The following is a 15,435-nucleotide window of genomic DNA, read 5'->3' on the forward strand; positions in this document are numbered from 1 at the left end:
GTGAAGTTAATTTTTTTAAAAAATAGCTTATCTAAATGATTTTCAAGAATTTTATAAGCTCAAAAAAAAAATATCAAATGATTAGAAATTCTTCACCGATAATATATTATATATAGATTTTATAACTTTATTTTATTCAGACGCTACAACGACTTCTCTTTAAATTAAGACATGATACCGTATAAATTCGAATAACATTTTATACGACGTACAAACTTACAAATAATATGCTCAACCATGCAAACACCATCTAATTCTTGTATAATAAATCTCAATCATGTATAAATTTATGTACGAATTATTACAAGACTATGACATGAAACTATTAAAAATAGGAAAAAAAACAAGATTTAATGTACAAATAAATTAATTTCCTAAAATTATAGGGATCAAATCATGACGTTTGATTTTATGGCCATAACGATAATGATATATCACTTTGGTAAGACATCATAATCAATCTATTATTCCTTGACATATATCGTACATTCAAACAACCTTATCCCACAACTAAAACTTTGTACGTATTTTATTAAATAAAAAATTGCATTATATATATATATATATATAATAAATTGGGCATTCAAATAATTAATATGCAAAAAAATACCATTAATATCATGACTTTGAATTCCATTAATAATTAGCTATTGATTTATTTTAGTTGTAGTTGTTGGTTAGTTATAGATACTGATATCAACGATTGATACTCAGTATAATAATGATTTAATGATTGAAATTTATGATGTAATTGAAATAATAATTTCGGATAATTTTACTCCCGTCTCCTGAAGTTTGTTGTAGTTACACATAGACCCCATGTGGTTTGAATAAAGGTTTGCTTCCATCTGGCAAATAAGTTCGTCAGTTAGTCAAAATTCACTAGATTTGCTGGTATTAACAAAAAGAACTAGATAAAATCCTATATTTACCCCTGATTTACTTATTCTCGATTTATTGCAGGTTAAATACATCTTTTTATAGACAAATTACCCTTATCCATATCCACACGTTAATGATGTAAGGAGGTATGCCTTTACCGTTATAAGGATACTGTATTTGGAAAAAAATTGTATGACTTGTAATAAGTCAGTTGAGGATAAATATCAATTTTTATTCGATATTTTTATTAATATCAACAAATTCAGTAAAATTTGACTAACAAATGGACCTATTTGTTGAACGAAAACAGACATCATGAGTGCTAAATGTAATTTTTTAAACTACAGAATATATACGCGTAATTACATCAAACCTCAAGTAGAGGGGTGTAATTATCCCTAATAATTTTTTATCTTTATAGGACTTTAGTTTGATTGAGTTTTTGAAGGCTGCTATGATGTTACGTTGTTGTACGAGAGTAATAATGTCTTAATCTAGACATATTATTCAAAACTTATGAAATATTAAGGAGTTAATAACATCAAAATATATATATATATATATATATATATATATTATGCTTCCATTTTAAAATACTTGGAGGGTTAGATGCAGTCTGATCCAACGACTGCATAATTAATTATAAGATAATTGATTATAACATAATTAATTTCAAATAATTGATTTTAGAAAAAAAATAATTATAGTATTTAGGTTCATAATTTTATAATTCATTATACAAATTCAAATTATAATTTAATTGCATAACTAACTTTATTTTCAAGATTATCGAAAACATTAATATATACATAATGGACATAATAAGCCATCAAATAAAAATAATTTTCATGGGATTAAAATATTTATCAAAAAAAAACGGATTAAACGACATGCAAGTACGAAATATAGGTTTGGCTTTAGCCCCTCCAAAATTATTATTTGCACTATGCGATAATAAAAGCTTGAACGACTTTAATTTTTTAAATACTGATCGTTGTGGTATGCTGTTTTTGTATTTATATATATATATATATTATTTTTTAAAATATATTATAAATAAAAATAAAATATATAAATCAATTAATAATATTTCAAAAAACAAAAAAAAACCAAGTTAAGGATATTGAAGGTGCAATAGAAAAAATTGGTGCAGTGGTTTGATAGTGTCTTTCTTTTTTAAATTAGCATTTAGATTAAAGTGGATTACATTACAAGAAAATAGAAAATTAGTGACAGGAAAAATTAAATGATAATTTTTATATTATCATTAATTATATATATTTTGGGACAAGATTGATTATTTTGTCACGATCGAAATTTCATGATTTTAATAATTACTATTATTTTGTAAAAATTATTATTGATATGAATTAATGACAAAAAAATTTGCACTAATTTGTCACTACATGAATTATGAAATAATTGGAACTAGTTTAATTTATATAGAGTTAATTACAATATTAGTCCTAAATTATAGGATTTTTTGCAGTTTCCTCCCATGCTTCTAGAAATATTAATTTTAGTCCAATACTTTTTATATTTTTCTACAAAATAGTACCATCGTTAATTATTTGACTGAAAAGCTACGTGCTTCTCATGTGGCTATTAGTGTGACTGTTGAAAAACTGGAAACAACAGGATTTTTTTTAAGGGGAGGATGGAATAAAGAGAAAATTGCAATATTAGTCCGGAACTATAGGGTCCTTTGCAAGTTTTGTCCCATGCTTCTAGAAATAGCTAAATTTAGTCCCATATTTTTATTTTTTTTCTTTGTGCAGAATTAGTCCCGCCGTTAATTATTTGATAGAAAGGCCATGTACTTAGCATGTACCTGTTAGTGTGATTGGTTGAGAGGGACGAAAACTAGCAATTGGGAGAGGGGGAGGGGGGGGGGGAATAGAGAAAATTGCAATATTACTGCCAAAGTATGTGTCCTTTGCAGGTTTCATCCTATACTTTTTGAAAATAGTCAATTTTAGTCCTACATTTTTTTTTTGTGGTAGTTAATGTGACCGATTGAAAGATGGGAAACTCGTAGCAACAAGTTTTGGAGCTAAAATATAAAAGTTGGGGACTAAAATTAACTATGTCCAAAAGCACATAACAAAATTTGCAAAAAAGCCCTCTTAAAAGGCTAATATTCCAATCAACTCAATCTTTAAATATAAGAATATTATTTTAATAATTTTATAGTTCGACTCAAACTTCCATTTCTACATCCGTCCCTACTATTGTTAGCTACTCATAATTCTCTCTCCTGTGTTCCTACTTTAATGGAGTTACTGTCTTTTCTTCATAGATCTACATGCATGGACAGCCATCTCTCTCTCTCTCTCTCTCTCTCTCTCTTGTTCTTGTTAATTTCTTTCCACAAATTTTCTAGACTTAAATCCTAAATTTTTAGATGCCCAAAAAGTCCAAAAATCTAATATCTCACATTTTTTCAATTTGTAATAGTTTCAGATGGAGAAATCTTGACAAGTGTTCCGATTTGTAAGGATGAACTGAGGAAGATTCTGATGAGGATGCCTTCTTTTTCTCTCAACCATAAAGATGAAGTGATTAATATTAAAGCACCCCATCTTGTTTTCCTGTCCGTCTTGATCAGTTTTTCCTTCTGCAGCTGGTAATTACTGCAAGACAATCTTCATCTGAGCACATTCAATCTTCTCCCTCTTCTCCTTCTTTCTCTCTCTATACTCTACAAACCCCCCAATATAGATACATATCTATATAGAGAGAGAGATACACACAAACAGAAGCGCACAAGAACACGTCGAACACAAAACAAGAATGCTGCCATATCAAACCCTTCAAGAAGCAGAGGCTTCTCTGGGCAGAAACCTCAGTTTTGCTGAGACATTATGGTTCAAATACTCTGCCCAGAAATCCGATTACCTTCTGTACTGCCATAACACGTTTTTCTTGTTCATTTTCTACTCGGTGCTGCCGTTGCCGTACATGTTCATCGAGCTCGTGCGTTCCCACAAGATTGATAGGTTCAAGATTCAGCCTAAAATCCAGAACTCTTTGGCTGATATGTTGGACTGCTACAAGAAGGTCATGGTGACGTTTGTTGTTGCTGTTGTTCCTCTTCAAATCTTTTCTTTTCCCGTCATTCAGGTATGTGTTTTCTGTTTATTGATTGAAAATTGATGTTCGATTCATTTCAAAGAAACAATGAAACAATGAAACTTTGTGGGGGTTTCATTTGTAGAGACTTGTTGCATGCATGTATTGCTTTTCTTCAGACATTTGACCGTGTAAAATTGCATCAATCTATTATTAGTAATTGTGGGTTTGATTTATATATAAACCTTTGTCGTTGTTTCATGAATTCTTGGAAAGTCTTACGGATGGTTCTTGATTGAATGCCCCATCTAACGTTGGTTCCTTATGAGATGAAGAAGATCAGAGGGTATTCAATCTATTATCATTCTTGAATAGATTTCATCTCAGAAAGGAATTCTCGAACCTAAGATATCAATGTTGTGTTCCTCATGGTTTTGGTTTTTGCTTGAGGCCGATTCTTAGATCACTTCTTTCTGGTTTTCGATACGTTTCTAGTCCGAAAGATATGAAGTATTATCCGTATTTGCTTGCAGATGATTGGGATAAGAACAAGTTTGCCACTACCATCCGGCTCCGATATTTTCTTGCAGCTGTTGGTATACTTTGTTGTTGAGGACTATGCTAATTACTGGCTGCATAGATTGCTCCACCAGAAATGGGGATACGAGAACATCCACCGTGTTCATCATGAATACACGGCTCCTATTGGATTTGCAGCCCCTTATGCACATTGGGCTGAGATCATAATCCTCGGCATGGCCTCGTTTCTTGGTCCAATGATTGCTCCTGGACACATGATCACATTCTGGCTGTGGATGATTGTGAGGCAAATGGAAGCCATTGAGACCCACAGTGGGTAAGAAGAGAAACTATAGTCAGATTCTTCATCAACCTATGTTTTTTCATCTCTTGATTCTATGAAATGTTTGCATTCTTGTTACATATTCAGGTATGATTTCCCCTGGAATCCTTTAAAGTACATCCCATTTTACGGAGGAGCTATTTTCCATGATTACCATCACTTTGTTGGAGGGAAAAGCCAGAGCAATTTTGCATCAGTATTCACATACTGTGATTACATCTATGGAACCAACAAGGTTTGTCGAATACAGTTTGTGATTTCTCTTTTCCAACATGTATTGCATAGAGTAGTAGTATTCAGTTGTCATCTCACCTTTACTGTTTCATTGCTGCTTCGTCATCCAGGGATACCGGTACAAGGAAGCTTTTGAAAAGGTATTAGCTAAACATCCTTATGTCAATACTATTATCCTTAACTTGAAGATGGTAACATCGTTCTTCGATAACGTCTAATCTATCCTAAACGATGTTTTCTTGCATTTTTAGCACATCCCATATGACATTCTTGATTTTCTGACAACTTCATGAACTCACAATGATGAAGTGAGATTTTGTACGTATATCTAATTGTGGCGTGTTGAATTGTGCAGAGGAGGAAAGAACTGAAGCAAATGTGAGTGAATTGCATGGAGAGTTTGCAGGTTGAATCCACACAAAGGTGCAAGAATCTGGGTAGAGTACACAGCAGCAAGCCAGGTGTTTCTTTCAGACACAAGATTAAAAGGGAATGTAATTTACCTAAGGGAGAGTGTTCCTTAGGTTAGGGTGTCAAGTCATATATGAGATGGAATTGCAGCACATCACCTGGCCATTCTTCTTTAAGTATACCTGTAATTACCTTGTAGTGATGGGTGCTATGACTGCTGCGTGCTAAATCATTTTAAAATAGTTTACAAGATATCTTTAAGTACAGAAGCCCGTCTAGCTCAGTCGGTAGAGCGCAAGGCTCTTAACCTTGTGGTCGTGGGTTCGAGCCCCACGGTGGGCGTTTTTGTGCTACTTATATAAACTCGTTTTTCTGCACTTTAACTCTTGCAATAAATAGATGAAAATAAATAAATCAAACTTGGAGAAAATAGAACTTGTTTTGCTTTTCTGATTTTTTTTGTTATCATTTTTTAGAAAACATAATTTTATAGATTTGAATTTAAATGTTTCTTTAAGTGTATTTAATTTTTAATATTGCTATTAAACAATGACTGTTGATATATCTTTTAATTATATTTAAAATGAAGGGATTTATTCAGGCAAGTGAAGTCTAAAATGTATACTTGAATTTAAAATTATGGTTTAAAAAGGCAGAGCTATCATTATCATTATCAAAAAAAAACAAAGATTCTAGATTGAGAGCTGAACACTTGCATATTTTTTAAATCTCAACATTTGTAAATTAAATTAAAAAATGATATAATATGTTTTTATTACAAAAACAACCCGAAATTTTATATTTGAATCATCATAAAACATGAAATTGTTCAGTCCAATGAATGGTGAAAATTCAGATACCAATCAGACTATTTATATCAATTTGAAATTAATGAATATATCAGTTTGAAATTAATAACAAAACTAACACATGTTTTGTATGAACAGACTGTACCCACCCACTCATAGTTTCTGGGATGTCTAAAGGGAATGCAATTCTTGATTACATTGAAGTTTAAATCATGTTCTTGGAGGAGACGAACACTACAAAAGATTGGATTTCACTTCTCTCTTGGCATTCCACCCAATTCAACGCTCATCCTTTTGGCTGCTGCTTCATATATGGATTTCACCCTACACGTTGTTCACACGTTTAGCATTGAGAAAAGTAGAAATAAAACGATGAAGCAATCGACATTAAGAAGAATTTCGGTGAAACTTGATTAACCTGGTGTTCGGCACAACTCTGACATACAAATACCATAACACCTTCAGATCTTAATGTCATCAACTGAGAGCTCCTTTGCTGATAAGGACTTAAGTTTCTGAGTAACATCCAATAAGAAAACAAGAAGGGAATTATATACCTATTGTTTCAAAATATCAGTTACATAAATGCATGTCAGTTCAAACCTTATGAGCAGTATCATTCATCTGTTTGTTTTCAGAGTCCTGTGTTGTCATATATATATATATATATATATATATATATCTATGGTGATAAATATTCGCATTTGGCTATTAAATGATTGTTGGGGGGGAAGGATCGGATGCAGGGAATGCAATATTTACCGTGATGTATTGAGATGGATCATCCAAACCAGTGGTACCAAGGACGACTTCCCTCCTTAATTTTGCTGTAAGCTTATGGCAAGCCCTAAGCTGAGGACAAATACCAACAATTAAGTTTTCAAAATTCCAACAATGTATAATAATTGCTGAAAAATGAAAGTGTAGTCGTATTACCTCAGACCTTGTTGCCCCACCAATTATGAAAACAAAAATCCTCTGGCCCATCTTCTTCAATTCACTAGGTGTAATTCTCAACACTGAATCACTAGAGATCATAGCAGGAGGATAAATGTCATTATGAGTTGTGTGTTTGGGACCATAGCTTTACTTGTACGAAGAGCTACCGAATGACAGACCAATATTATATGGATCATATACTGGATATTAATTCTAAAAGCAATCAATAACTTCATGAGAAACCAAAACATAGAAAGAGCTCCGGGTGTGTCTACCTTGAATATCCATCATCGGAGGATTTAGATTTGGCCCAGTTTGCAGTTCGTCTTGATCTCATAGATTGTGCATTAGATTGCCCAGATCTAACTGATTCACTCTGTGAGGCTCCAGTTTTCCCTTGGGTTCCATGACTGGGAGGACTAGGACTGTTCATGCAGTAATACTCATCTTTTGCCAATTCTCCTTTGCTCAAATTTTCAACCAACTCCTGAGAAAGAAATCAAGTAACTCTGATCATTCTATGCAATGCTACCAACCAGTTGCCCAATTAGTGTAAAAGAATAATGTTTATAAGTTTATGTTGTCTTCCAGGTTTCTTACAGGGGAAGGAGTGTTTTCTTACATTGAAACTCATTTTAGTCCATATATTCAGTAGTTTCTATCACAAATTTGCGTAACTGAGTAAAAAATCTGGCAATGCCCGAAAGAGATTGCAAGAATTTGCTTTTCAAACTAAAGAAACATATACATATGATCTTAAAACAAACCTCTATCATGGGATAAAACCGAAATAGTGCCCACGTCTCTTCCTCTCCTCCTGTTCGATCCTTCCTTGATGCATGCTTCCTCTAATAAGCAAAAGAAATTAGTGACTGTCAGGTCTCAGTTTTAGCCCATACCTTGCTTCAGTGCATAAATAAATAAGTGCATATTCTAGCAGACACATTTACCTTTGCTGAGTCAAACTTAAGTGAGAAAGTCCCTTTTGAACTCTTTCTCGAATCAGATCCCTCAATCAATTTCATATTTTTCACAGCTTTCATGTCCGAATCTGATAATTTTGCCAACTGAAGAAGCACAAGAAATAACCATACGAATTTAGCCAGAGCTATATTGGTTGTATCACTTGGAAGCTTCTGTTTATAAGATACAGGCCACCAATCATATGACATGGTATAAATGTCCCTCCCACAGCTCAGAAATTTAACAACACTTTGCTTTGGGACCTTTACCCATCCATTGAATGATCTCGGGCCTCCACAATTGCCAGTGAGACAGGAACTTGAGAATTTACATATGAATTAATTTATAACATTTTTACAGTTCTGGGGAACCGTAGAAGGCAAGAATTCATTAATCATCTATGGTGTCGGAAAGCAACTAAAGAAACCCATTTCAAAACTGATAATCAGGATCAATCTACTACTATCTTTTCAAAAGAAGTCTTAACGAAATATCTGATGGAAAATTGCCTTTATCTTGCATAAAATCTAATCCTAAATAGAGAAGGTATTCCTTTAATTTAAAATGATTTCCTAGTTAGTCTAGTTGATTAAGTTAAACTTTTTCACTCTAATGATAAATTCATGAATACTAGACTATCAGGACCTGATTTTCATGCAGAAGGAAAAGAAAGAAGTCGTAGAACATATATAAAGAATGACGAGTCCCCATATGCCTCATGCGCACGTTACATGCGATTAGGTGAACAAGCATTTCCAACCTGCATGAGTTTCAATGCTTTGTCACCCTCAAACTTTTCTGGATAAACAGCAGCATAAACCATCATAAGCCGGAGCTTGTTCTCATTCGTTCCTTCCTGCAGGGTAAAGAAATAATTATCTCTCATACTAGAGTTCAGAATGTAAGCTAGTGGCATATCAGAATATAGTTATTAAGATAATACCTGCTTTCTCAGAAAATTAATAACTTCCTTTGTTCCTGCATCACCAAATACAAGGTCCTGTTCCAGTTGTCCAAGTTCTCGAAGACCTGTATCTCTGATAATTTGATTAATCTTTCCAGCAATCTGATTCAAAGAGAAACAAAATCAGCATTTCTTGAAGTTTCTGGGGAAGCCTGCTTCTTTTTTTGTCCTCATAATCATTCTCAAACATTTCTATTTGGTTGGTCCTAAAAATGTACATTTGATGATCAGAAGGAAAATTAGAATGCACAATTGCAGAAAAACATTACGTAAACCCAAAATTGGTTAGGTAATTTAGCTGGGTGTTCAGACTTTCAAGAAATGGAAGTTCTATTGGCTTCAGTTGTTTTTCAGGTCAGATGATATATGGTTGAATGCTTCAGTAGGACTGCACTGACAGAATGAGGAAATAATTGGTAGATATAATGAAGAAGAAACAACCGCAACATGGAGAGAGAGTTTCTCCATCTGTTCATTATACTGCGGCAAAGCTTGAACCATTTTCTGAATGTCTCTAGTGGAAAGCTCACCAGCGTCTCTACATAGAAGAAAAGTTGAAAATCAGAGGGTGTCGAGGAAACTTATATGAAGACCTCATTTCCTCACTAGCAAGTATGAAGCTCTAATGAAGCCACACTTTGTAATATTTTAAACTGAATGAAATGTGACTAAAACTAATCCTCCGAAAAAAAGAAACTTTTTGTCTTGTTCTAAAGACAGAGTCTGTACACATAATTTTATCATACTCTGTCAATCAATTATAGTTCCAAATAAACAAAATGGAATATAGATAATGATGACATACCACCTCTAGAAACTCGATTGAATGCAAAAAAGAATCCAATCAACACCAGAGAATACTATTATTCTCAATTTCTGGTCCTCACTCAAGTCCAGTCACTACAGTGGGAAAGATACTTTCATATCAAAACAAGTAAATGTGCATATATAATCACCAACCTCTGTTGCAATTGCGCTGCTTTGTTTTTTGAAACAAAGTTTGCCATCTTGTCATGCAACCGTTCACTAGCCTGAAAATTTTAAGGTGAGAGAACCATTTACAGACGACTCATCTAAGAACTGACAAAGGAGATTTACATACGCCACTTCCAGGAAGGAAAAAGGAAAAGATTTCATGCATGAGTAAATACCTCTGCTATGTGAGTGTGCCGGAGCTCAAGCCAGACAAGATCATGATCTTCCAAAAGGACTTCCTTTCTTTCAGGTTGACCACCTGATTTGCTAGGAACCTAACATCCATTATATGTCACCTGAAGAGTCTAAAGAACTGAAAATAGTGTTCAGACACAAACATTTACCTCATGCACATATTTGTTCCCCTCCAGATTAAGCAGATCATGACACATAGCATCATAGGTCCATTCATGAATGACTGGAGCAATCTAAAACAGCAAACCATCATGAATTTAAAAGCAACAAAAATGAAGAACAAACCAATGGATAAGGTTGAATTTTGTCAAGATAAATTTATGACACCTGATCAACTGATCTGTCCACTATAAGTAATTCACATGTTTCTGTTTGCGGGAAGTTATGAATGGAAGATTTATATGTTGTAATTTGGTCCCAAACTGCTGCAGCAAGCTTTGTAGGAACTAGTTCACGAAATGAAGTCATTGAGTCACCATCAAGTTTGGCTGCTTTATACCGCACAAAAGGAAATTCCTGTAGTAGGAAATTATATGAAACCTTAACCAAATGTTGACGATAAATGAGGTGGAATGAGAGATGCCATACTTTTCACATATTTGCTCCCAGAGATCGACGAGAAAGATAGTTTCACAACTGTACTAAAATAAATAAAATACCAAAACTGCATGGCACTTCCATAATTTTTATATAAGATTATACTGGAGTAAGAGGTAATTTTTCCAACCAATTAAATTAAGGCTTAAACATCTTGATCTAATACATTACATCTTATCTAAAATAGAAGAAAAACAAAGCACATAGAGATACTGCCAATATATTAAAAATGAATTTTCTGCAAACAAGACTCTTTGGAAATATGACAGTCTTAGCTCTTGATATTTATTGGTAAATAAGAAATAGCACTTGGCTCCTATATCCGACAGAAAAGGAAGGCAAAGGCAGCTTCATGTCAGATCAACAGTTCATTCCTTACTTCAGGATGTAGAGGAAGGTTGAAGGGTCTGGCTAAAACATAAATGATGATCTTTTGGTACCTTTAATGAAGCAAAAACAGTAGCAATTCTTGTGGCCATTACATTCAAGCATCTATCAAATCGACGAGAATTTTCAGCATCATCACCATAGAGTTCTTCAAGTGCTTTGTCATGTTCTGTGATGAATCCCTGGAAATAAAATTGCTATGCTGATACAGTTTCTACCAAGCTGTGGAAATAAATAATAAATACTGGCACATATCACCAATCTGCGTGTGCATACTTCTTCAATATATAAAGTAATAGAAAATTACGATATATGGATAAGTGTAGTTTGCAAAGTCTGAAAAGTTAATTTAATTTAATCAGAAAAGAAGTAGAACAAGAAAGAAACATGGTGGAAAGAGGAGGAAAAGTAGGAAAAGTGGGACAGAATGACAAATATAAATTTGTTAAGGGAGAAAATTTGAACCTCTTCAATTCTAGAAGATATTAATGATTTTCGAAAGAAAAAAAGAGGGTGAAAATTACAAAACAGCAGCCCTGTACAAACTTCTTCGGTTAAGACTTAATCCTACTTTTGAGCTTGCTGCTTTTTACGTTTCCACTGTGCAAAGTATAAGAACAAAAAATAAAGACGAAAAATGAAGCATCGATTACCTGACTGTCTATAGAGAAGTACTCCAAATTCATCTGCAATTTTCCAAAGGTTTCAGTTTCTTTGTTTTTTTTCTTTTTTTCCCAAAAAAAAGGAAATCTGTTCTTATATAGGTATTTACTGGCAAAATGAGCAGTTGTTAACCTCTCTTAGTGCACCAATACGTGGTAAAACACTAGCATCCTTCTTAATGCGATTGACAAGGTCCTTTTGTATAGGTGTACTGAAGTATAGATATGCTCTGCAGACACATAAAAATCAAAAGGAAACAGGAAGCACTCAAACTCCATACAGAAGATAAAATGGACATTGATTTTTGGGATAAAAGATTTCTTAGACATACTTCCTGTACAACGGTTCTCTTCCTGACATGTCAGACAAAAACATGATCACGCTGAAAAGGATTTGAAGCTAAGCAGTCAGTCCCTATATTATTATAAGTCATTTTGAAACAAAAGTTACAGGTCTCTAATAACTGGAAATATTAATCAAGAACACAAGTACCTGGAATGACGTCAAAATAGGGTAACCGGATAGTTATTTTCAGTAAGATAACACAGTATAGAGAATGACAACAAATGAAGTTATAGTAAAGCATCATATATCCTCTCAAAAAAAAAAAAAAAAAAAAAGTAAAGCATCATATATTAACACAGGGTTGTTGGAGGAATCCGTTAAAAATTAACTTACATTTTCCTGAACCAATAAAATAGTAGAAGAGAATATAAAATTGTCAAAACATTTCAGTTGAAGTTAAACACATATAAGCTGCTTTTTCCTCACTATAGTAATGCCTAAAGATGGAAAAGATTCAATGACAGCCATACTTTTCCTTGGAAGGCTGAACGAAGTATATGGCATCCAGTTGAGGCAGAGGTTGTCTTCTTCTAAAAATGTCTTCCACCACTGAATAAAATGAAAAAGATATAGAGCTATCAATATGAAGCTAAAAAATGTAATACGAATATCTGAATTTTCTGACAATTAACTTACAACTGACTTCATGTCACACTGAATTATATCATATTATATCCTAACTGGTAGCGTAGTAACTGAAATTAGGGTAAAAATTCACAAATAAAAATGAAGATTGAGAGCTCTCCGGAAAGAATTTAAGATCTTCCAGTTCTGCCAAATTAAAAAAGGAGTACGGAAAGCTCTTTCAATTCTGTCAATTCCTTATTATAGGACAGAAATCCAATTGCGAAGACCGCAAAAGATTCACCCTAGTTAACATATAGCTTTTTTGTGAAACATAATTTTACAAATGCTTACAGGAAACTCCCTGGTCTGTTATATCCGACATTTTGCACGAGTGTGACATTACTCTTACAGTAACTTTATCCATTATGAGTACCTGAACAGAAACCAGGTTGCTAAGAAGGGTATATTGGAAAACTAAAGGGCCAAAAGAGAAGGGGTTTAGTGTCAGTAAAGAACGGCAAAACAATAGGACAATTAGAACATGAACAAAATAAACTAACTCCATTTCTTGTGCAAGCATCTTTTTGGAGCATGATGGCTAAATAACTATGGCATGTGCCCTAGAAGAATGAAAAGGGACTAATATGGGACAAATTGCATGTTCACATAGTCACCATCCTAACTAAAGAATATTGTCTTCATTCTCTCATTTCTGAAAGTGCTCCCACCGAATTTATTTTGGAGCAGATACGAAGTAGTGCAGTGAGACAAAGTCAATATACTTCCATATAACTTGGTGCAGTTCACCTTATTTCTTATGACCACTTTCAAAATAAGCACAGTATTGACAAAAGTTTCTATTAGTAGCTCAATTAGGAACAATTTACACAAACACATGAACTTAACATGGTAAAGGAGTGTAATAGTATAGGGTTTTATAATCAATTAACTTTCAGCATGTTGACTCAGACTCAGTATCTTTTGTTCCCATAATTCTGCTACCTCCATATATATAGAATGCATTCCTCCTGAGTGCAAATGTAGAATTCTATTTATATATACCACAAATTTGTACAGCCAAAGAAACTAAATTAAAGACAAACAAGTATGCTTAAAATGGTTTATTCATTTGCTTATAAAACAAATTATTACAACTCAGAGACCTGAAGTTCTTGTACCAAAAAAAAAAAAAAAAGAAAAAAGAAAGAGACTGCTGAAGTACAAGTATCTTATAATGCTGAAGGCAGTAATACAATGAACTAATTCTATTCCAAACTTGTGAAAAGTAAAACCATCTTCTGTATAAGGACAAAAGCTTTGAGCATAATAAAGCCTCAAAAGTTTGCTTGATAATAGTCGTAAAGTGCAGTGAGAAACATACCTTCCACGACGATCTTGAATCTCCCGGTTTGGATGTTTGGAGCATTTCATACAATAATCCTAAAAAGATTTATATCAAAACAATCATTTCAAATACTAGAACAATATCTTATAAACTTCTGAAGTGAAAAACAATTAAATAGAGCCATAAAACAACAAATCCTGTAAAGCAGATTACCATTGCAAGCAGCAATATCTACAGAGCTCTCATTCCACAGGCAATTTGGATCTGTTTCCCAAGCTAATTCAGTATGATATGATTCTCTACTCTTAGGGACCAGAGAAATTTTTAAGTCAAAAACTGCGTAGTATTTGGAACTATGTATTTCCCTTGCTAATTCCCGTAAAACGCATGCTAAATGCAGAACAATGTAGAGATAATCGCATAGCACTAATTCAAGAAAAACTTATAGAGTGTTGTTCATTTGCCACTCGCATTGCTCATGAGAAAGCAAAAGGCCAAAAAAAAAAAAGAAAAACAGAGAGATATCAAATAAGCAACTGAGAAATACGGTCAGGCGTGGCTTACGATCGCGGCTGACTTGGCGGAAAGTCTTGTAGTCTCCGCCGTGGGAAGAGGTCTCGGAATCCGAAACAGACATGCTTCAATGCTAATTTCCGGCGCCGGAGTTAGACGAATTGAGGGTTTAATTTTCAAGTATTCAATCCAGTTCTTGGAACCGGGAAGAGAGAGAATCGAATGTGGCAAGCGGTTTTGAAGGGAAAAGGTCGTTATGTTTGTGGGGGCGCATAATTTGCTCCAACTGTGTAGCTTTCTGATATTGTACTTTCCTCCCCGACATTTCCCCTATTTGCATCCATTCCCCTATTGTTTATTCTATTTATCAATTCTTCCCCTCATATTTCTTCTCCAACATATACATACATGTATTCTTTTAAATTTAATATAGATATCATGCATACATAAAGATTTCAAGGTGAAAAGTCATAATAATTCTGATTAGTATTAGCAGTAACATTTGTATATTATACCGATTGTTTGTCTACGTTTCAGTTATTATTTTTGTCTTGAAAGTTCTATTTATAAATTTATTAAAATAATTTTAATAAGTATGAAAAATAACACAAATCCTCGATAAAATAGAGCATGCATGTCAATATTTGTGTTGTAGTCATGCAAAAAGAAAAATAAAATATATTTTTTGTTTTCCAGTGAAATTGGTATTTTA

General features: G+C 33.4%; 2 protein-coding genes and 1 non-coding gene across 7 annotated transcripts; 2 read left to right on the forward strand and 1 right to left on the reverse strand.

The window, feature by feature from the left end:
* The first annotated feature begins 3,100 nt into the window (after positions 1-3,100).
* Positions 3,101-5,730, forward strand: LOC105173233 (methylsterol monooxygenase 1-1). The gene is made up of 5 exons (XM_011094916.3): positions 3,101-4,005; positions 4,488-4,810; positions 4,904-5,051; positions 5,161-5,190; positions 5,406-5,730. Exons 1-5 carry the CDS (start codon positions 3,676-3,678, stop codon positions 5,430-5,432), a joined length of 858 nt encoding a protein of 285 aa, XP_011093218.1. The 5' UTR covers positions 3,101-3,675; the 3' UTR covers positions 5,433-5,730.
* Positions 5,731-5,803, forward strand: TRNAK-CUU (transfer RNA lysine (anticodon CUU)). The gene has a single exon. It is a non-coding gene; the product is annotated as a tRNA-Lys (tRNA).
* Positions 5,804-6,303: 500 nt separating this feature from the next.
* LOC105173234 (protein transport Sec1a) lies at positions 6,304-14,978 on the reverse strand. Of its 5 annotated transcripts, none has more exons than XM_011094917.3 (22): positions 14,775-14,978; positions 14,247-14,305; positions 13,217-13,298; positions 12,769-12,847; positions 12,285-12,335; positions 12,086-12,182; positions 11,944-11,976; positions 11,344-11,472; positions 10,634-10,822; positions 10,456-10,539; positions 10,288-10,386; positions 10,097-10,167; positions 9,578-9,674; positions 9,116-9,238; positions 8,933-9,028; positions 8,160-8,276; positions 7,977-8,057; positions 7,485-7,696; positions 7,207-7,297; positions 7,033-7,122; positions 6,689-6,785; positions 6,304-6,594 (listed from the first exon to the last, which is right to left on the reverse strand). In XM_011094917.3, exons 1-21 carry the CDS (start codon positions 14,845-14,847, stop codon positions 6,732-6,734), a joined length of 2,007 nt encoding a protein of 668 aa, XP_011093219.1. In that variant the 5' UTR covers positions 14,848-14,978; the 3' UTR covers positions 6,304-6,594; positions 6,689-6,731. The 5 variants fall into 5 exon arrangements, with proteins under 5 accessions (XP_011093219.1, XP_020553350.1, XP_088731962.1 ...); XM_020697691.2 differs by lacking the exon at positions 14,775-14,978 and adding an exon at positions 14,424-14,768; XM_088875836.1 differs by lacking the exon at positions 13,217-13,298 and having other exon boundaries at positions 14,775-14,856.
* Between the last annotated feature and the right edge of the window lie 457 nt (positions 14,979-15,435).

This window comes from Sesamum indicum, linkage group LG11 (assembly GCF_026168435.1).
Source record: "Sesamum indicum cultivar Baizhima isolate 11 linkage group LG11, ASM2616843v1, whole genome shotgun sequence".
NCBI lineage: Eukaryota > Viridiplantae > Streptophyta > Magnoliopsida > Lamiales > Pedaliaceae > Sesamum > Sesamum indicum.

Excerpts from the sequence above, each read along its gene's own strand:
- LOC105173233 (XM_011094916.3), top strand. The coding sequence starts at position 3,676 with ATGCTGCCATATCAAACCCTTCAAGAAGCAGAGGCTTCTCTGGGCAGA. Across the intron at positions 4,006-4,487 it reads TTTCTTTTCCCGTCATTCAG|ATGATTGGGATAAGAACAAG; the intron begins GTATGTGTTTTC and ends ATTTGCTTGCAG. Across the intron at positions 5,191-5,405 it reads ACAAGGAAGCTTTTGAAAAG|AGGAGGAAAGAACTGAAGCA; the intron begins GTATTAGCTAAA and ends TGAATTGTGCAG.
- LOC105173234 (XM_011094917.3), bottom strand. The coding sequence starts at position 14,847 with ATGTCTGTTTCGGATTCCGAGACCTCTTCCCACGGCGGAGACTACAAG. Across the intron at positions 10,387-10,455 it reads GGAACAAATATGTGCATGAG|GTTCCTAGCAAATCAGGTGG; the intron begins GTAAATGTTTGT and ends AATGGATGTTAG. Across the intron at positions 9,029-9,115 it reads TTAATTTTCTGAGAAAGCAG|GAAGGAACGAATGAGAACAA; the intron begins GTATTATCTTAA and ends TTTACCCTGCAG.